This window comes from Anabrus simplex, chromosome 2, assembly GCF_040414725.1.
Source record: "Anabrus simplex isolate iqAnaSimp1 chromosome 2, ASM4041472v1, whole genome shotgun sequence".
Classification (NCBI taxonomy): domain Eukaryota; kingdom Metazoa; phylum Arthropoda; class Insecta; order Orthoptera; family Tettigoniidae; genus Anabrus; species Anabrus simplex.
Window position 1 is genome coordinate 870,934,157 of NC_090266.1, and position 22,911 is coordinate 870,957,067.

The window sequence follows — 22,911 nt, forward strand, 5'->3', positions numbered from 1 at the left end:
AGTGGCATCTCGTTTTGTGTACCCTTTCATTTTGTAATTATACAGCACAGGATGCTTTTCAACTTCGTTCGCGAACTTGAGTTGGGTCATTCATGAGCTAGTTCATTTGAACGACTCGTTTATTTGAACTGGTACGAGTTCGTTCAAATATTTTGAACGGATCATTCGGGTGAGTATATAGCCTGTTAAAGGAGGACGGAGACGTATATAATCAAACACCATCTATTGTTAAATGTACATACTAGCTTGCGCGCGGCACGAAAAACTACCTAAAACTCCTTACTCTGATCATTACACATAGTGGCCGAGAATAGGAACCGTCTCACAGGAAAAAGGGTCGAGCAGAACTCTGTTGAAAATGAAACCCATTTCGTAATAGAGGTTGCCGCGATTTGTTTGCTTGAAGAGTCTTATTCATTTGATGCTTAGAGCTGGAAAGGTGGTGTTTGATACGATCTCGCCGGTGTTTTTCATCTAACAAAATTATTGAATTACAAATAGTACATCGCATAACAGTTCCATTGGTGTCTAAGAAATCTTGTTTGAATTCCTGAGCCAGAGCAATAAATCGGGCACCGAATACATTTGGCATGATAAAGTTTAGTATTACACTCGTTTAGTACTGTAAAAAAGTGTAACACCAGTTCACTTGCAAATGCGATTATCACACAACTCACTCTTGCGCTCACTCACTCCCTTGCTGTCCACACTCTCTTATAACACTGGGTCAGTTACTAGAATGTTCTCATTCGTGCTGGAACTGCAGTCTCAGCGATTTCTAGTAGCTTTGAGCAGAACCCAGTCTCAGTTCTCGGAACTACGCGGCTACGGTTGCTGACATCTCTGCGTCACCAGCCTCCGCCTCCATGCGAACAGATGACGTCTCTCACAGTAACAAACTCACATTCACGAACAGCAGGCTACGGATTCTGGTGAGATAGAATCACTCATAGTCAAGTGCATATTGCAGGCTACATTATAGCGGTAAAGCGAGAGAAACAGGTTTTGTCGAACACACAATTATTTTCTATTGTTGCAGGTGATCTTTCAACTCCCGCACATTGTTTACTGAAAAAAAGGTAGGCTTACTATTCGCACGCACACAGCAAGCTGAGGAGACGTTGATTGAAAGTTAAATATTTTATATTGATTAGAAATCTTATAGAATAAATTGGAATTAAACTTAAAAGAAAAAGGGGGGAAAAGGGGATTATGGGCATGGTTGGGGGATTGGGGGGGGAAGGATAAAGATCCCAGAAAAGGGAAAAGGGTGCGTGAAATATGCCTCTTTTCGCAACTAGAAACAAAATTTCACACTGATATCTTTCTGAACAGCTTTAATTTACCCTAACAAAAAAGGTGCGCACCTAAAAATCCTAACCCTGGTAATGATGTCTAATGAGATATAGTACCGGTAGTGGTTAAAATTAGGCGGTAGTGGACAGAAAACTATAGAAGTTCATAATTTGTCATGACTCCTCTTAATTCATTGTACATTGTAATATTAATGGAAATAATAAGGGAATTACATTTTTTACACCAATAGAGCATCTCAAAAGTTAATAGGCTTCTGATAAATTCACGTGCATACACCCTAGCGTCAGTGGGTAGGGTCTGACACATCCCACTCGGACGACTCTTAACAGTCAGGCCTAAGACGAAGTTCTGGTTTACAGAGCAAAAGCCTTACATCACATTGTAATACAGTATTAGCTATTCAGCAACATTCCTTATAAATACAACGTTTCTGCATGGTTCGTCTTCCCCAGCTCTTTAACAATTAAACGGGACAATTATCATATTAAGGCGGGTACTCACTAGGAGGCTGCAACATGCAACGCAACGGTTGCTCCAACCACATTTTTCTAATGAGTACGCCTTAAGCTTTGTTGCTGCAACCGTTCGCAGTGAGGCGCGCTGTGATCCATCTGGTTGTCGGTATTCCGGCGAACACAAAGCGGCGCGCAGTGTGTTCGTTGACGTGTTCCAGGCACATTTCGTAGTCAGGACGCGCAGAGGTCATGGAGTGGACTGAGGAATCCTGTCTGAATTTAATAGAATTAGATCGCAAGTCTACATTATTATAGGACCCTTCAGTGATGTGCCAACTGATTTAAATATCAATGACGTCTCATACAAAAAAAATAAATGTTTATGAAATTAAATAAAATTAAATGAACCTTACCTCTATGTGATCTTTTATTTCGCCGATGATTGCTTGACACACTTGTGGTACAAATTTAGTTATGCCTACCGGGCGAGTTGGCGGTGCGGTTAGGGGCGCGCAGCTGTGTACTTGCATCCGGGAGATAGTGGGTTCGAACCCCACTGTCGGCAGCCCTGAAGATGGTTTTCCGTGGTTTCCCATTTTCACACCAGGCAAATGCTGGGGCTGTACCTCAATTAAGGCCACGGCCGCTTCCTTCCCAGTCCTAGCCCTTTCTTATCCCATCGTCGCCATACCTATCTGTGTCGGTGCGACGTAAAGCAAATAGCAAAAAATTACTAATGACGTGCTTGGATATTCTGAAGAGATACTGCAAGCTGGTGAAGCTGTCACTGGTGGCTAAAAATCTCAAAATAAGTGCCAATTTATCTTGAACAGATATAGCTTTTCTAAATTTCGTGTCCCTTGTTTATTTTCGGTTCAACCAAATTTAATAAATACTCGAAATCGGTCGGTGATATACGAGTGAAATTCTTAAAATATCCACTTATTTCTTGCGATTTCAAATCCAGAAGCAAATTGGCATTACCTTTACCTTTGTAAAAGTCACCTTGCCACTAACGACGAGGATGTTTATAGTCTTCGATTAGGTAATGCAGCAGAATATACGCAGCACTTATGACGAGTATACTGGACGACATTGTTGCATGTATCACAACGAACGCTGCGGAACTACTGGTGTTCGCATTGAGGACCAAGGACCAAGGGGGATGTTTTCATTCCCCTTCCCGAAGGGAAGGGGCGGGCCACCTAGAAGGTTACGCCTTCTCTCTGGCCAGGAGATTTGGCGGGGTTCGGGGATTTGTAGAGGTTTGATGATAAAAGGAAGGAGCTTTGGATTTGTTGAAGTGAGGGATTGGCCTCTTGGCTAAGGTGCAGTATCCGTTTTTTTGCTTTTTATTGATTTCTTTTGAGGTTACATACATTGTTTGGAATTATTTTACGGTTTACATACATTGGCTGGTTACAAAGATAGACTTAAATTCTAATGAGGTTGCGATTGTTTGGGATGAATAGTGGTATGATTTGATGGTAGAAGGAGGTGATGTTTGCTAGGGAGGTTAGGAGTAGTAGAAGGAGCTGGGAGTTGTTGTGTGAGTTGGTAGGGGGAGCTAGACGGGTATGGTTCTGGGAAGGGTTGCGATTGGGGTGGGTGGGTTTTTGCGGAGGGGAGCGTGATGCTTCCACCCGATGGTGCTTCCCGAAGAGCTGGATTCCGTTTTCGGTCAGGCGGTGGGTTTCTTCGGGGAGCTGGAGTTGAACTCTTATCATGTAGGTGGGTCCTGTTGCGTTGTAGATTCTGCTTACTTTCTTCGGTTGTAGTCCTGCTCGTTGAAGTTCTTGGTTTATTAGTTCCGGTGGGATGGCTGGATTCACTCCTCTAATGACACAGCTGGTATGAAGTTCTGGAGCTGGTGGATGCTGGGTTGTTCTATTGGGCTCGGACTCGGGAGCTGGTGGCGGTGACGGTGGCCTTTCTGTGTCCATGGTGGTGTTGTGGGCTGCTGCTTCTGTCGCCGGTTGGGTTGGGTTGGATAGGGAAACGGGGGACATCATGATAGGGGAGGAGTGGGTCATGGTGGTAGTGGTTGTAGGGGTGTAGGGAGAGCTGCGGGCAGGAGTAGTAGCCATGGTGGTGGTAATAGTAGTGACTAGGGTAGTGAGGGGATGGGTTGTTGGCTGGGGTGGTGGGATGTATGGGGGTGTCCTTATTGGTGGTGGCCGGCAAGGTGGCTTGGTTCCCGGGTCCGGTCCGAACTCGTTTTCCAGTTGGGGTGGGCAGGGCTCGGCGTAGTGTGGCTTGGCGTTGATGAAAATTCCATATCTTATTGCAGTCTGGACCGCTCGTTCTGAAGAGAGTTGGAGGAGTACCCGGTCAGTAGGCATGAAGTTCTGATGTATTCTCCGGAGGTTAATAATCGGGATTCCTTCATTTTTCAGGTATCTGAAAAGAACATCGTCTGTGTAGGCAAGATCTACGCCAGGTAGGATGCAGTTGGGCATGGTGGTGGGAGGCCGACTTCCAGTTTGGTGTCTAGGCCTTGATTATGCTTTGTTGTCACGGCTAGGGTTCGAAGTGGAGACTGGAGTGTGCCCTAGCCGTAGTAAAAACTGGCATAGATCGTATTCCGAGTTTGGAAGAGCGATGCGCATTGAGGTTTGACGATCGTACACATTATACAAGGCTGAAGCAACCGTTCCGTTGCATGTTGCAGCCTCCTAGTGACCCGCCTTTAGAGAAACGTTTTCCCGTGGATAAAGCCTGTAAATAGCTGCTTCTGATTTATATGCGCCTCGAACCACCGAGCTTAAAACAGCGTAATAGTTGGGGTGCGGTTGAAGGCTGTATATGGATTGTCATTCATATTAAAGGAGGGCGAAGATCTAAGCAACCACCATCTATTGTAAAATTTACGCACTAGCTCGCGCCGCTAGTGTTGCCAAGATAGCTTATAATCATAATAAACTACCTGCTGGGCCGAGTGGCTCAGACGAATGAGGCGCTGGTCTTCTGACCCCAACTTGGCAGGTTCGATCCTGGCTCATTCCGGTGGTATTTGAAGGCACTCAACTACGTCATCCTCGTGTCGGTAGATTTACTGGCACGTAAAAGAACTCCAGCGGGACTAAATTCAGGAACTCTGGCGTCTCCCAAAACCATTGTAGTTAGTGGGACTTCACGCCAATAACATTATTATTAATAAACTACCTCGTTCATTTGAACGATTCACGGCGACGCTCGGTATCGAATGAACTAGTTCAAGCAAATGAAATGACTGGACCGATCCCTGCCCTGAAGTTAAAACTTGCCACCCCCATTTCATTCAAGTCATGCTACTGGAGTAGCGAGGAGACCAGCACAAATACAGTAGAGATAATACGCGACACTTACGGATTTCGCCTTGCTAAAATGGGAGACAATTCGACGGTGGCGCTCCTAGTGACTTGACCTGAACAAATCGCGCTAAATTCAAATATCAATGGAAATGTATATACGGAAATGGATAAATAAATTACGTCTAGAAAGAAAGTGTTATTGAGATATTAACTTCGAAGTTGGTAAAGCAATTCTGGATAAATGAATGAAGAATTATTTAAAAGGTTATTATTCAAAGACTGAAATTAGACATATAAACAAGAAGTGAAATGGACTGGTGTGAAATGGCTTGATCTTACATTTATGCATTACTTTTTAGCTTTAGCATTCCTGCCTGAACTCTTACGGTTGGATTTGTCTTTTTTCTCATTTAAAAACATTGTATCATCACATTAAGACACTTGTCAATAAAAATATCAGCACATTCCTTACCCATATGATGCAATGAATTAACATATAATAGCTGGACAATTTTCCTCTTAACATGAAGCCTACTAACAGAAAGATATTCCTTACACATATGATGCAATAAATTAACATTTAATAATAATAATAATAATGATTATTATTATAATGTTTTTTGTTTTACGTCCCACTAACTACTCTTTTACGGTTTTCGGAGACGCCGAGTGCCCGAATTTAGTCCCGCAGGAGTTCTTTTACGTGCCAATAAATCTACCGACGCGAGGCTGACGTATATGAGCATCTTCAAATACCACCGGACTGAGCCAGGATCGAACCTGCCAAGTTGGGGTCAGAAGGCCAGCGCCTTAACCGTCTGAGCCACTCAGCCCGGCGAATTAACATTTAATAGCTGGACAATTTTCCTCCTAACATGAAGCCTACTAACAGAAAGATAATCTATAAAATCCCGGCTTTAATCTGAGAAGAGGGATAAAGAAAGAAAAGTAAGAAAATGTTGTCGATAGTGATGCTTTAAGGAATATTTACGTACAATTAGAGCAAAAATGTAACATACCCTTGGTTGTATTGTCGAGGATTTCTAAAGTCGCTGGCCTGGAAATGATCTGAACAGATCTTATATAAGCGTAACGTCCCTTCTTTCTTGTACACCTTATCCAAATCGCTTCTGTGACATTTCAAAACCCACAGATCACACCTACAACACCACATCGGTATTGAAGTTTAACTGCTGCACTATAGAATAAAATATGCGTATTACATTTTATGCCAGTTAAAATATGGGTCGAGCAGGTCAGAAGATTATGAAGTACTATAAAAATCTCTGTCACTGGAAGAATATATATGCAAACACAATATTACTTGCATGTTCTTGTCACGAGGGAACCTGAAGAACGACCGCGCATTTTTCTCTACTTCGTAATTACTGCAGCCAAACACAGCACATACCTTTCCCCTCATGTTGAGAGGAAATATCAAGGAATGACACACACTATTTATTTATGTCAACTCACTGAAAACGCATAAATAACACCAAAAACTTCACACAAAAATACACGTGCTCTTATGAGAGAATCAGTACTGTTCAGGTCTATCCGCTAGAGTGAGCTCCAGTAGCTGTCCCTCGATATCTCGCTCAGTGTCGCGTATTATCTCTACTGTATTTGACCAGCATGCTGCGTCGTGGATACTGGGGTCGATTCGGTGTTCGGGTCTCTCAGACTCCGATTGCACCATGTGTGTGCTGCCATTGAAATACACTAGCGGCGTGGCCTGGTCACCCAGTTCCTTGGTATCCTAGCTACTCAAGCATCTTTTGAGATGCTCGTGTGAAGAGGGCCTAGTGTCTGTTAGTTTCTTAGTGTGTAGTCAAATACTAAATGATTTTAAATTGTATAATCATGTCGGACTTCTACTTAATTGTAATAAATGTGTAATATTGTTCCTTTGGTGAATGTTCGTATATTGTATACGGTAGTATTGAATCAGTCTCAAAAAACTGTTGTCAATCAGTCATTGCTGACCTGCATTTAGGGCAGTCGCCCAGGTGGCAGATTCCCTATCTGTTGTTTTCCTAACATTTTCTTAAATGATTGCAAAGAAATTGGAAATCTATTGAACATCTTCCTTGGTAAGTTATTCCAATCCCCATTTCCCTTTCCTATAAACAAATATTTGCCCCTATTTGTCCTCTTGAATTCCTGCTTTATCTTCATATTGTGATCTTTCCTATTTTTAAAGACACCACTCAAATTTATTCGTCTACTGATGTCATTCCACGCATTCTCTCCACTGACAGCTCGGAACATACCACTTAAAATGTTAAAATACAATTGTTTATTTGTACTTTCACCTATTCAATACATAAAATACCTTTATCTTTAGGACTTCGTCCTTGTTATAAATTCTGTATTTGGTACATGTTTCGCCCGTCTACCAGGCTTCATCAGCCATAATATTGTCTCAAGGTTAGTTCAGGATCTTGATTTTAGTCTATATTAGTTATTTGTACTTAATTATGGTCTTAAAACTAATTTACAAGGACTCATTTTGTAATAGATCAATTGTAAATACAAAGCATATAAAATAACAGTTTAGCTGTAATTGAGTTCTATACACTTCCAATTAAATTAATTACAGTAAAATTCTTAAATTCTCTTTAAACACTAACTGTCAAAAATACAATAGTCTCACTCAGACTTGAAATAGTGACTGTAACAATTCTTTTATGAAACACTTCAAAGTTTAGGGCGAGAGAACAGGCTAAAAAGTCTTGCTTTCTTGAAATTTGTCAATTTTTAAGTCTTTACGGTATTCATCTTCGATTTATCGGAGGCTTTTCCTGTCTGTTGACCGGTATCAAGGTTCAGTCGACGTTTACACGGATGGTTCAAGGGCAGAAACGAAGGTCGGCCGTGCGTTCGTTGTCGACAATGATGGGTTTCCTTTTGCTCTCTCGGAAACCTGTAGTGTGTACACAGCAGAGCTCTATGCTATCTACGAAGCTCTGCAGTATGCCCTGTCCGATGAGCGCTGACACTTTCTGCTGTGTACTGACGCCTTGAGCTTGCTACTGTCTATTGATTGATACATGTTTTCCTTGGCACCCCCTGGTGCAGCGGATCCAGAATCTGCTGGCCGGGTGTTCGGTTACCGGCACCAGAATCACTTATGTGGCTCCCAAGCCACATGGGTGTAGACGGAAACGAGTTAGCAAGGAGGTAGTTACGTTGCCCCCGTTCCCTTACAAGGTTCCAGAAAGTGATATTTGCTCTCAGCTGAGACATTTGGTTTTGTGACAGGCCACTCCTCTTCCAAATAAGCTGAGAGCGATAAAAAGTACAATGAAGGTATGGAGACTTCTCGGAGGGAAGCAATAGTATTATGTCGTCTTCGGATCGTGCACGGTATAGTAACAAATCCCCTCCGGTGTGTACTTGCGGCGATCATCTTACCGTTGTACACATCCTTACGGAGTGCGTGGACTTGACTGATCTGCGCCATAGTATAAAACCCCCGAGTTCCGATTTTCCTCATCCTGCGATATGACGAGCAGTCGGCAGACCTCGTCATGCTCGTCATCCGTTTTATGAGGGATAGTGGTCTTTTTTATTGTGTGTAATAATGTCCTTTGTATTAGTGTATTTCTGTTAACTGCGCTTTTATCCCATTGACTCTCTTTGGTTTGTGTTTGCGTATTTTAATTTTTTATTTTAACCTCTAACTTGAATTATATATCTGTACTTCCAGGCAATGCCTTATTCCATTGCCACCTGTATTTTCTATAATTTCATTACAAAATAAGGCTTTGTGAACTAGATCCACTGATTGTTTTAATCTCATAATCATTTTTCACCACCATTTATTTCAAATTCTAGTCAGTGGATACATTTTAAAATTGTAATTAATATGTCGTTTTGTTTCATCTCCTGCCATTAGGGGCCGATGATCTAGCTGTTAGGCCCCTGTAGACAACAAAAATCATCACCTTCACCTCAAAACAATTCTCCTCTTCCCTTTACACCTACTGTATCCTGTACATTGTTTGAGGGAGGCCGACTTTCCTTCCTGTCCTCTAAGAGAATCCTAATTATCTCCCTCAAACTCTCCAACTCCTCCCTCATACTCCTTAATGCCTGGCCGCACCCACAGTTCCTACCTTGCATTCCTTAGCCATTCTTTACTGAATAATGAAAGGAAAGGAAAGTAAAATAACTTATGTGCAAAATAAAAATGAAAGAAAATAAATATTGTCTAGGATAGTACACAAAGATCGCATGACAATAAGGTAATTAATATATACTACTACTACTACTACTACTACTACTACTACTACTACTACTACTACTACTACTACTACTACATAGTTGTACTACATTTTTATCCTATAACACCCTAACAGAATGAAAACTGCCGTTAATTACTGAATACCGAAAGGAATACACAAGAATTACACAATTTTAAACTGCAGTTAAGCCTACCCTAACTAGTACAACCGAATTCTAGTAAGAGAGTTACTACAGATACTTCTATTATAATACACAAATATTTCACAGTAATAGAATAAGCACACTCATTTGTAATAAGATACTACAATCCGCTACAATAAATTTAAACTACGTTCAGACATATCCTAATTACAATAGGTTATTACTAAGCACAAACAGAAATGGAAATTATAATTAAAGTTAGAAATTCGCAAGAACTACTCAAAGATAACCAACAAAGCTAAATGCATACAGATTGTTATTAGTACTACGTTATTTCATCCTACTATGCTCTAATAGAAATGAAAACTGCCGTTTGGTTAAATGCTCAAGGAGCGAGAGGGTTACCGTACACAGAGATACACGCGAGAATATATCAGGCAGGATATTATCTAATATGCCGTATCTACACTACAGTTCTTAACTGAAATGTGGTTACAACAATAATTATAAAATTAATGTAATGGTCCACCTTTTCAATACTATGAAATGTGGTTATCTAATTTTTACAGCTGGTTGATTACTATCATTTTCCCTACCATGCGGGACGGAGAGTAAAAGTGTCCTTAAATGTTGAAAAATAACAGGTTTCCTACAATAATTTCTCAACAAAAAATCTTTTGTCGAATGTACGCCGGGAACTTGAATTGCGATTATTGGGATATAGGAATTTGATTATTAACTTTTACTAGATGAATAATCGAAGGTGCACAGTATGAAGTATGCTGGGGGCTTGGAATTACAAATTATTGGAATGCAGTAATCAGGTGATTATTCAATTTGTTTACTCAGCTTCCCTCTACTCCTTGATTTCGTTGGAATGCAACAAATAATCGTCAACAATCCAAATACTGTTGAGTAATTCTCCAGTGAAATACCGTGCATTCTCTTTAACTTCTTTTTAAAATCAAAGTTTACAGGCGTATCGTATTATTTAACTGAATAAAGTATTACCATCGTGATAGTTCGAACGGATATCTGTATGAAATACCGTGTCTGTCTGCTCGAATGTAAAAGCTGCAGAAGTCAGAACTTCTTATGATAATCTATCTTTGTAAGTAATATACCGGTACCAATGAACCTACATATATTTAAATGTTAAAAATAAAAAAAAAATGTTAATATTATTACCGGTACATGAATTATTTCCTAAACCTAAATTCGAAACAAAGTACACGTAGCTAGCCTACTTAACCTAGAAAACGTAATCTACTGAACACCAACTGAACTACTTGATATAAAATTCAAATAAATATCAGTGTTCCCAATTTCTACCAACAAGCACTAAATACCAATATATAATTAGCATTATAAGGATCACACACACACACACACACACACACACACACACACACACAAAATTAAACTATTTCAATAGGTTTTAACTGCTTCATAACTACGATAATGCAAGAGCACTCTCAACTGCCACTGCCTTCGTAATGTCCAGGCCGTACTGTACCTCTGATGACGTCACGCTTTGGGGGGGACTTGAAGGCGATACGCATACGTTCCGCTTGAATAACACATTCGTTCAAATTACTTAAAGAACTGTTAACACCTTATAAAACCAAAACTTATCCTCAAATATTTGTTAATTCTGACATACAGTGCATATCCTTCTCCGTAACGTTCTATTTCTCGCGTATATACGTTCGTTTGCGTGAGTACAGCCTAACACTTTGAGACATATTCTTGCGATTTTATCCATTTTCCGATCAACTGGAATATTCACATCTTACGCACTGACAGAAAACATGCAGCGAATTACCATTACCGGTACTATTTATTACAAATATAAATTATTTCCGTACCTCACTGCTTCCAGTCCATGAACACTGTAGCATACCTGCCAACCCTTCCGATTTACCCGGAAACTTTCCGGTTTATAACTCGTCTTCCGATTTTCCGATTTATTTTTACTTCTTCCTATTTTTGACCAATATAACTTCTAGTACGGCCAATACTCTTCCCCTACGATAAATTCTTATGTGTTTGTGTAATTTACGAAACCTCATTTTCAAGAGTATATATTTGATGCTTTATTTCGTGAGTATTTCGTCCTGCGCCTTCGTGTATCGTGTTTCCCGCTCACCACAGCAGCGTGTCCGCTTTATACAGCTGGGGATTCGGGGCAGCAATTGTCCTAGCAAGACAGGCTGGCGCGCGCTAGCGACTCAGTTAATCGGGATGAAAGAATGAGTTAATTATTGTTGTTCGCGCGCTGTTAACATCGTTTCTGTGCGTAGTTTCGTCGGAGTTTTAGGCCCCTTTTTTTCTTGCATTTGTATGCTTTCCCCCACTGTCAAAGTCATATGTTAATAATGTATGGGACATATAGAATTGTTTTGTATGTGGTAGTTTCGCGTATTTAAGTGCATCATTTTAATGAGTTGAATGTTTTTAAGGGGGTTGTGTCGGTGACAGTTTCAGGTAGTTTATTTTCTCGTTAAGGCCAAAAATATAACAAACGTTATCTCCAAGTGTTGAGAGATACCTATAAATTTCCGTTCATTTTACCGTCTGATAAAGAAACTACCACATTCTTTCGCGTAATTAACGCCCTTGCATAATTTACGCATCCCAATATTTTTGGGTCCAAAGTGGACAAAAAACAAATGTTCACGTATTTGACGCTTCACAACTTCGAACATCCATCACGCAGCTCCGAATGCGTTTCGAAATAAAGATGTCAACTACTCAAGTAGCAAGCTTCCTATTGCGAAAGCGGGCATTCCAGATACAGGGCAACGTGCTGTTATTAGCCGGCACTAGTTTTATGAGTGTTTTGGGTACGTGACATTCTGTGATCACAAAATTGTCAGTCCACAGTATTCGAGTAAAACTGCATCATACTAACTCGCGGTGATCAGTTACGCCGAAACATACGGGAAGAGGGCAGCGAGTATTCAATGCCCAAATGAAAAGTGCGCTACCGCGGTAACAGAAGTGCACGTCAAGCGGCCAACATGTCTCGCAAAGCATTTCGCCGACCAAAAAGCGGCAAGTTTCCGCAAGTAGAGAAGGATCTGCTTAAATATATGATTTTGTGACGCAACGTTGGATAAGCAATTTCTCACGAAATGCAGTATTTTAAAGAATGTGAAAAAGCCGCTGCACATGGAATCAGTGTCTTGGATTTGAAGGTTAGCCGAGTCTTGATTAATTTTATGAAGAGAAATGGACTTCCTCTTCGGCGAAGATCATCATCATGCCAAAAAATGGCGAATGATTTAAACCATTTTCATCGTTTTGTGATTGAGAAGCGTAAAGTGAGGAATATTTGATCTCCCTTATAGGAACCGCAGATCAGACGCCAATCAGTTTCCATATGCCACCAAGTCGAACAATCGATAAGAAAGGATCATACAGTGTTATCGTACGCGCTACCGGAAGCAAGAAACAACGATGTACTGCAATGCTTGCTATAACAGCTGATCTCAGAAAGCTTACACCTTACATTGATCTAAAACGAAAAGCAATGTCCAAAGCAAAATTTCCGCGAGTGATCCACGTTCGTATTCAAGAAGAAGAAGAAGAAGGATGGATGGACACGTCACTCGTACAAGATTGGATACGAACGGTTTTGCCGGTATGTCATTGTTATGGCATTACATGAATTGTACTTTTATTAGTTCATGTTTTCACTCCAGGTCGTATTGTCAGCTCGTAATGGGAAGAATATTTTCCAGTCGGTACTTCAATCCCACGTGTCTAACTTACCTGATGTACCCTATTTGAATTTTCAGGAAAAATCTCACTCCGGAATTTTACGCCAAATGACGATAACCGCAAACGAGTTGATCCAGTTGTGTTTTTATATTATTTTTGATGTATCTTTTAAATGTAAATGAATTGTAAATATCTTAATTGCGTGAATAATTTACGCATCCGAAGTTTTCGCCTGTATTTTTCGTCAAAAAGTGCGTTAATTACGCGAGAAAATACGATATTATGCATTTTGTTGCGTGTGTCGGTGTGACATAAATATTATTATTCATTTAAGTGTCATAAATGATAATGATAAGGTACATTTTCTTGTAACCATTTTTATGTTTTGGTAGTTTAAGATTTGAAATTTAACGGTCAATTCGCATTGTAACTGTAGATATGTATGCCTTTTATCTTCACCTTTTTTCACCTAGACCTTGGTGGAATATATGTGATGAAATCCAGGAATAAAAAAATCTTCCTATTTTTGGTTTCTAAAAGTTGGCAGGTATGCTGTAGCTTTCCTGGACCTCTTACAGGAAGTTACACCAGTATGGAGTAGGTCTGCTCTCTTTGAAGCACTTTGTTGAATACACAAGTCGGTGTGAATTTTGGAAAAGTTATTTAAAAATATATTCACCCAAATATACTGTATATACACTGTCCGGCCAGGTCTTCCAATTTCTTCCCGCAGTCACAAATGACTAGGGAATCTGCCAACTGCATTGACTCCAAAGCCAAGGATTTTTTTACACACTTAGGATTGTCTGAATTTAGAAATACCATCTTATATACCGGTATATCTGATACTAACACACAAAATACTTTGTACACCTCAATTCCAAGTTCTATTGACATGTCTGATGGATACTTTAGGCCCCTCGATTTAGGAAATTCAGATATCTTACTTCTGGAGGTAATTCATAAATAAGATCTGAATCTGTCAGAAGGTAAGATTTACATACATCAAACTGTCTCCCGAATACTGGATACTGGTCGCACTTAAGCGACTGCAGCTATCGAGCTCGGTGATACTCATAAATAAGACTTGCATTTTCAAATGCACCGAATTCAAATAAGCCGTAGGTCTGATTACATAAAAAATATAGGGCCTACCTAATGTTACCCATGTTTATGACATAATAAAAAAAATTAACTCACCATCTGGACGAAACACTCTTATTTCTCTCAGGATGTGATTTTCAGGAAAGTGCTTGATACACACAACTGTGTTGTGATTAACTATTAAATTCTCCCTGGGAATAGCCTTCTTCCATAACTTAACTCGTTCTTCATCAGAAGGAAACACAAATACCGGAGTGTACTCTCCTTGTTTATAATTGGCTTTGCAGCCAGGCACGCAGCAACTCTTAGGCATGGTGATTTCCCTCAAAGATCATCTTAATTCAAGTATATACAATTCGTGGTTAATAATAAAACACACAATGCACTAACTCAATTAATTTTACACTATAAATATAACTTTACACAAATAAACTACAAAATTAAAACACTTAAGAACGATCTTCTTAACCTATAGCTTCACATAAATACACGCTCACACTAAGTTTTCTTCACTAATTAACGACTTTCCTCTTAATAATGCAGTCGATGACGACTCATTCTCACATATATCTGAGTGAACATGCGGCCATCGTTAAACATTTCAATAAAACTGCGAAAATATATGTTTAACTCTACTAACTCATGTGCTTAACTTCCCCCCTAACGATCAGCTGATTGCTTTCCCGCGCTCGGCCTGGTCATCACAAAGGCAGTCCACTGACCAGGCCGTACTGTAACGAGCGCGGGAAAGCAATCAGCTGATCGTTAGGGGGGAAGTTAAGCACATGAGTTAGTAGAGTTAAACATATATTTTCGCAGTTTTATTGAAATGTTTAACGATGGCCGCATGTTCACTCAGATATATGTGAGAATGAGTCGTCATCGACTGCATTATTAAGAGGAAAGTCGTTAATTAGTGAAGAAAACTTAGTGTGAGCGTGTATTTATGTGAAGCTATAGGTTAAGAAGATCGTTCTTAAGTGTTTTAATTTTGTAGTTTATTTGTGTAAAGTTATATTTATAGTGTAAAATTAATTGAGTTAGTGCATTGTGTGTTTTATTATTAACCACGAATTGTATATACTTGAATTAAGATGATCTTTGAGGGAAATCACCATGCCTAAGAGTTGCTGCGTGCCTGGCTGCAAAGCCAATTATAAACAAGGAGAGTACACTCCGGTATTTGTGTTTCCTTCTGATGAAGAACGAGTTAAGTTATGGAAGAAGGCTATTCCCAGGGAGAATTTAATAGTTAATCACAACACAGTTGTGTGTATCAAGCACTTTCCTGAAAATCACATCCTGAGAGAAATAAGAGTGTTTCGTCCAGATGGTGAGTTAATTTTTTTTATTATGTCATAAACATGGGTAACATTAGGTAGGCCCTATATTTTTTATGTAATCAGACCTACGGCTTATTTGAATTCGGTGCATTTGAAAATGCAAGTCTTATTTATGAGTATCACCGAGCTCGATAGCTGCAGTCGCTTAAGTGCGACCAGTATCCAGTATTCGGGAGACAGTTTGATGTATGTAAATCTTACCTTCTGACAGATTCAGATCTTATTTATGAATTACCTCCAGAAGTAAGATATCTGAATTTCCTAAATCGAGGGGCCTAAAGTATCCATCAGACATGTCAATAGAACTTGGAATTGAGGTGTACAAAGTATTTTGTGTGTTAGTATCAGATATACCGGTATATAAGATGGTATTTCTAAATTCAGACAATCCTAAGTGTGTCAAAAAATCCTTGGCTTTGGAGTCAATGCAGTTGGCAGATTCCCTAGTCATTTGTGACTGCGGGAAGAAATTGGAAGACCTGGCCGGACAGTGTATATACAGTATATTTGGGTGAATATATTTTTAAATAACTTTTCCAAAATTCACACCGACTTGTGTATTCAACAAAGTGCTTCAAAGAGAGCAGACCTACTCCATACTGGTGTAACTTCCTGTAAGAGGTCCAGGAAAGCTACAGTGTTCATGGACTAAAAGCAGTGAGGTACGGAAATAATTTATATTTGTAATAAATAGTACCGGTAATGGTAATTCGCTGCATGTTTTCTGTCAGTGCGTAAGATGTGATTATTCCAGTTGATCGGAAAATGGATAAAATCGCAAGAATATGTCTCAAAGTGTTAGGCTGTACTCACGCAAACGAACGTATATACGCGAGAAATAGAACGTTACGGAGAAGGATATGCACTGTATGTCAGAATTAACAAATATTTGAGGATAAGTTTTGGTTTTATAAGGTGTTAACAGTTCTTTAAGTAATTTGAACGAATGTGTTATTCAAGCGGAACGTATGCGTATCGCCTTCAAGTCCCCCCCAAAGCGTGACGTCATCAGAGGTACAGTACGGCCTGGACATTACGAAGGCAGTGGTACGGCCTGGTCATCACGAAGGCAGTGCAACTGCTGACCATTCACAAGCGCATCCAACAATGGATTGCACTTAAGTTGGTAAACTGTCAACCTTTACCTATATCGAAATTCGCTCAGAGTACGAAAAATGTATCATTTTGTAGCTTTTATTCCCCCTTCAGTTTTGACATATATACTTACACCCCCCCGCTATATTGTCGTGAAATGATCACAAGCATAAAATTAGGGCCAGAAACCAGCATACGCATGTGGGCGGTTTTCCTTCGTAAACAGGGCTATAAGGGATTGGAATAAATTACCTGCAGCAGTCCTTGATAGATTCCCTTCCGGTATAAAAGTCATTGAAGATCATTAGTGCTAGTGAAAAGTAGGCTACTTCGGCCACTTTTTCGTATATTTTTAAAAATAAAATGTGAAATCACACTACTGTGAGCATTGCCACTGGGATAGTTTGCAATTGTGATTTATTTGTTAATAATAACAAAATAATATCCCACAAACCCGCATACTTGTTGTTTTCTGTACATTTTTTGTGCCCCCCCCCCTCCACTTCTAATTTCCAGTCTCTGCTACTGCTTGTGTTCATTCAAAAGTATCTCCTCCACTGATGTGTCTGTGTCTTAGGTCTATATTTTCAATAAACCAGAGAGGTACGGAGGATATTGATGGACAGCAAGTACCAGTACTTGCTGTTAAGACTGATAAGGGTATGCCATTAACGAAAGGGAATACCGGTATTCAAAAACCTTAATCGAATGTAACAAATGTAATTTATCTTACAAACATTCCATTGGTTAAGCTATGAAATGTACATTTAAATGTTTCTTGAGAAATATATGAAAAAATGAGTCTCATCTAAATTGGCAATTGGAAGAAATTACATTCTGAATATTTGTTAAATTCTACCAGGAAAACCCAGGTAATAAGACAATTTAATTAAATAATTTGTTTGAACATACTGTGTTTAGGATATGCATGATCTGCCTAATAAAAGATTTGGATCAAAATCATTTGTGCTAAATAGAATTTACAGGGATAGTGGAGTTATGTTTCCTAAGAGCTTCTTAGAAAAATCTTTAACTTGTCATGTACTTCACTTGCCAATAATTCATACTTCTTGTTTTACAGTTCTGGGAGGTCATATCTGATGAGCATGGAATTGACCCATGTGGCATCTACCATGGTGACAACGACCTCCAGCTGGAGAGAATTGAAGTGTACTATAATGAAGCTGGACGTAAGTATCCTGCAACTTTGAACTATTGCATCTTGCATACAATCCTATGTGTATAGAATATTTGACTTCCATATACTTTCATATATCAATACACTGTTGTAGATTTAGACAATTCATTATTTTACTTCCTAAACTATTTAATAAAAATTACGTTACGACATACGTAAACAAAGGATGTGATACCTGGTATCCCAACAACAGTTGCATTATCTGTTCATTTGAAATATTGACTTTTGAACTTCTGCATTAGCACAACAATAGTAGTAATAAAAGTATCAAGAGCTTGTAATACTTGAGTTACTGTGGGTGTAGGTTTCCACATTTTGGTACTGGAGAAAGTCTATCTCTGCCTTGTAGTTTGAGAGCATGAAGTACCGTATAGAATAAACTCTAGGATTACTGAGCAAGTGGTCATGTAGTTAGGGTTGCACACCTGTGAGCTTGCATTAGGGAGATAGTGGGTTCAAACCCCACTGTTGGCAGCCCTGAAGATTGTTTTCCATGAGTTCCCATTTTCACACCAGGCGAATGCTGCGGCTGTATCTTAGGTCCACAGCCACTTTCTTCCCACTTCTAGCCCTTTCCAATCCTATTGTCACCATAGGACCTACCTGTGTTGGTGTGACATAAAGAAAATTGAAGAAAAAAATACCCCTCTAGGATCATAGTAGCCTGCAGTCTGTTCTATGTGGATGAATTGATGATGAAGATGCATACAACCAACCTCAGTGCCTGCTGAATTAACCAATTATGGTTAAAATTTCTGACCCTGCCGTGAATCGAACCCGGGGTCCCTGTAACCAAGGGCCAGCACGCTAACCATTTAACCATGGAGCCGGACACAGTTGTGGTGCAAATGGGAAATGCATTAAGTTTGGAGACTGCAACTACAAAGCACATCACGAACCTAACTTGGACTTTCTCATGCATCCTAATTAGATACTGCCCAGCCTTGCATGAATGCAAGAGGAACTGGTGTAGTCTAGGGTGTTTGCTATTTCAGATACCGGTACACTACTCTGTATAGGACTTTAAATAGGCATAAAACAAGTCCTTCAATTAACGTAAAAGTTCATAATTCCTAGAATTTGTTCAGAGAAATTCTAGAAATTGAAGGGTTTTATTATTCATTACCTACAAAATTTCCATGATCCTGAAATGAATGATAGTTTGCCACTGCCAGTTAAAACACCTAAATTGTTAACTCTGTTAATACACTCTAATTTTGCATTATTAAATGTATAATAGATCAATATAGATATTCTTTCATGGTGAACTGATAGCATTGCACTTCAAAATCTTCATGTTCAGTATCTACTTTGAACACCATTCACCAGAGCAGACTGATTTTAGGAGCTTAGTTCATTTCATTCTCTATGAAATTAAATTCTTCCAAGTCATTTGTATGTAGGAAGGGTTTTCTGTACTAAAGGCAAGTAAGTGATGATCATAACTAATAAGTCCTCCATAAGTTTGTCACCGAGGTATTCCAGATGCAGAGCAGTATGAAGAAACTATAATAGCTTCAGGTTTTATCAGACTGTCTCAATATTCCAGTTATTTGTGGAATTACTGGTGCCACCCAGGCTCATTTCGGTTAAAGGCCAGATTCCCTTCCTGACATAGGATTTTTTTCTCTAAGGATCTACCACGATTTGAATCTTAGCAATCTGAGTGAGAAGCTAGTAGCTAAGCTTCTACTGTACTAATCCCCTTTGTTGCAATAGCCTATACCAAAGATTTTAGAATTTCCTGCAGTCCATTATTAAGAGCACATATCATAGGATATAAATCTCAAAGATAGTTTTATCATGTTATTCAATCCAGATATCCTGCTGAATGTTCGCGTTTAATGCTTTTATAGGATCATTTTACCCACCTTCAATGTAAGACACAGTAAGAGGGCTGCTGGGCATTTGATTTAATCTTTATTTGAAAACTGACACAATTTAATTTTCCATTCATTTTCCTCCTTCCAAACCAGGTTCCACACATTCTGGTCGAGTACATTTACCTGTTGCACCCTTTTGGTAATATCTGTATCCAGTCTTGGGGTTGCATCAGTTCGCTCCCTGCTGTGTATTTCATATTCAGAGTGGCAGTTAGAGAAATAGCCAATTGAATAGCACAATATGACGGACGGACGGTCTTTCCTTCTAACAATGCCTTTGGCTGTTTATTTATGAAAATGATTTAAAATTTATATTGGAAATCAATAGAGCAAAATAATAATAATAATAATCATCATCATCATCATCATCATCATCATTTCCCCTTATTCAGCTCCACCCAGGTTGGGCCATTTATGGTACTTCCATTCCAGGTTCCTTCTTACACTGGTCTTAATAAAGTCTCTCCATTTTGTTCTTGGTCTCCCTCTTGCTCTTTTTCCCTCAAATTTAGCCTCGGTCTCTTTTCAGTATCCTTCCCTTCTCCTTTTAATCTATTTTTTTCAGTTCTGTCATTCAGCTTTTCTACTCAAATTCCCTTACCAACATTTCATTTTACTAGCTTGCATTTTACTCCTCTCCTTGTCATTGCCCTGGTCTCCACTGCATATATAAATATACACAGTTCAAAAAAATTACGGGAACATGTTTTTGAACTTATGCCATGCTCCACAAAATAATACCTCAGAGCCAGGTATATTACCAACTAAACCTTTATTCTTTACTGTTGAAGTATACAAAAGAACATTATGGATTTGCGTTCATTTTCAGAACACAAACTGAAATGTCCAAATAGGGTCGAAAACAGTGACAACAGTCCTGGATTTTTATCACAGTTGGAGAGCTTCAGTATGGTGTATGTCCTCCACGAGCATTTATCATAGCTTGGCACCTATGTGGCATGCTCTGTATAAGTCTACGGAGGTCACGTTGCGATATCAGGTCCCGTTCTTCAATGAGAGCCTGTTTGAGATCTTGGAGAGTCTGTGGTGGAACAGGACGCCCACGAACACTTCTGTCAAGCCTATCCCACACATGCTCGTTGCGATTAAGGTTGGGACTCATTGCTGGCCATTCCATCTCTTGAATGTCCAATTCTTGCAAGACAGCTCTAGTGATGCACGCTACACGAGCCCTGGAATTGTCGTGCACGAGTACGAATTCAGGGCCAACACTGTATGCAGCAACCAACACATGCTGTAGCAGTATCTGCTCGATGTACCCCGCAGTGGTAAGATTACCACGGATGGCCGTCAATACTGATGCCACCCCACAACATCACAGAACCTTGTCCGAATCTGTCTCCTTCCTGGACAACATTTGGCATGTACTGCACACCACGGCGTCTCCATACACGTTGACGTCCATCACGCTCTGTCAGGGGAAATCTGGATTCGTCTGTGAACAACACAGGTCTCCATTGGTGAAGTTGCCAGTTAACGTGGGTATGGGCAAACAGAAGGCGAGCTGTGTGATGTTGCTGCGTTAACCGGAGCACTCGAACAGGACGTGTGGGTCGTAAGGGCACTTCTCTTAACCTGTTCCTTACTGTGTGGTCAGATACCAAGGCTCCAGTGACCCTCCTGAGGTCTTGTAGCAGTTCTCTGGCAGTTGCTGAACGACGCCACAATACAGATGATCAGATGTCCATCATCCTGTGGGGTTGTCATGTGTCCACGACCTTGTCCAACCCTCCTTATGAACTGGCCTTTCTCACTGTAGTGATTCCACAAGCGTTGAATAACTGATGGAGAGACATTGAGATCCACAGCAACACGACGAAAAGTCCATCCTTCCTGGATCAAAGTGACGGCCCTTGCAACTTGAACATCGTTAAGATATCTCTTGGGATATGCTGGTTTACGTACAACATGCTCAAATGACCGCAGTAGTCTGTGTACCTCACGACGACTCATGGATGCACTGCTATTCACTTTGTTTTGAGGTGTCACCTGACAGTAGCAAAACCATGGTATCACATGGTAACAGGTGACCTGGCTACACCTACAGATGGAGTATAACTTCGATTTGACATACCTTGAATAGTTAAGATCTCGCGGTATGCTGTACGACCATTGGAACCCCATCTACCAAATTAACGTTCACATACCAGACATTACAAAACATGTTCCCCTAACTTTTTTGAGCTGTGTATATTACCAACTGAGGACTGAACATACCATTGCCTTCGCCATTACCAGATGATTTAAATGACTGGCTTCCCTTATTACTTCGTCGAAGATGAAGCCTTTCCATTGTCACCAATTTTACTGTGACCATACCCGCCAAAGAACTCTCGATAATGTCAAAAGATTTTCAACTACAGACTGAGCAGAGGAAGAAAAACAATGGAATGTGCTTTCGGAATGGTGGCCGAAAGGTTTTAAGTGCTGAACACTGCTATTTGCTGCCGGACTACAGGTAAGGCACAACAAAATCACCTGCACTTGGAGCAGAGGAGCAAAACCGTGGCATCGCATGGTAATAGACATGAGACTACAGTATTAAATTCAGTACACGTAGGTTATCTTGAGATGTGTGTATCGGCGTAGAATAACAAACAACTAAAATAACAAAATACTGTAGAGTCTCATTAATCCGAACTAATTGGGACCGGAGTCTGTTCGGATTGCAAAATTTTTGGATTAACCGGAAAATATTTTCTAATAATACATGTTGTTTTTACGTCCCGCTAACTACTTTCACGGTTTCTGGAAACACCTGGGTGCCAGGATTTTCTCCTGCAGGAGTTCTTTTATGTGCCAGTAAATCTACTTGCACGAGGCTGACGTATTTGAACACCTTCAGATACCACTGGAGTGAGCCAGGATCGAACCTGCCAAGTTGGGGTCAGAAGGTCAGAGTGACGATGAAGAAGACTGCAATGAACAACTAGTGTCACATTCAGATGCCGTGGCCGTCTTAGAACTTGTCATACGCTACGTCGAGCAACACTCCGCTGCTGCACCCACTGATGTTTATGAGGCGTTGGTTTAACACTGCATCTTCGGGTAGGTTCCAGTCACTACGACAAAAGGATCTAATAG

General features: G+C 40.0%; 1 protein-coding gene across 1 annotated transcript in view; it reads left to right on the top strand.

The window, feature by feature from the left end:
- The window catches only part of LOC136864529 (tubulin beta-1 chain), a 239,946-nt gene that overhangs the window by 117,511 nt on the left and 99,524 nt on the right, over window positions 1-22,911 (top strand). Inside the window, exon 2 of the mRNA XM_067141629.2 lies at window positions 17,807-17,915. Coding sequence (XP_066997730.1) covers window positions 17,807-17,915 — 109 coding nt within the window. The remainder of the gene's footprint in view (window positions 1-17,806; window positions 17,916-22,911) is intronic.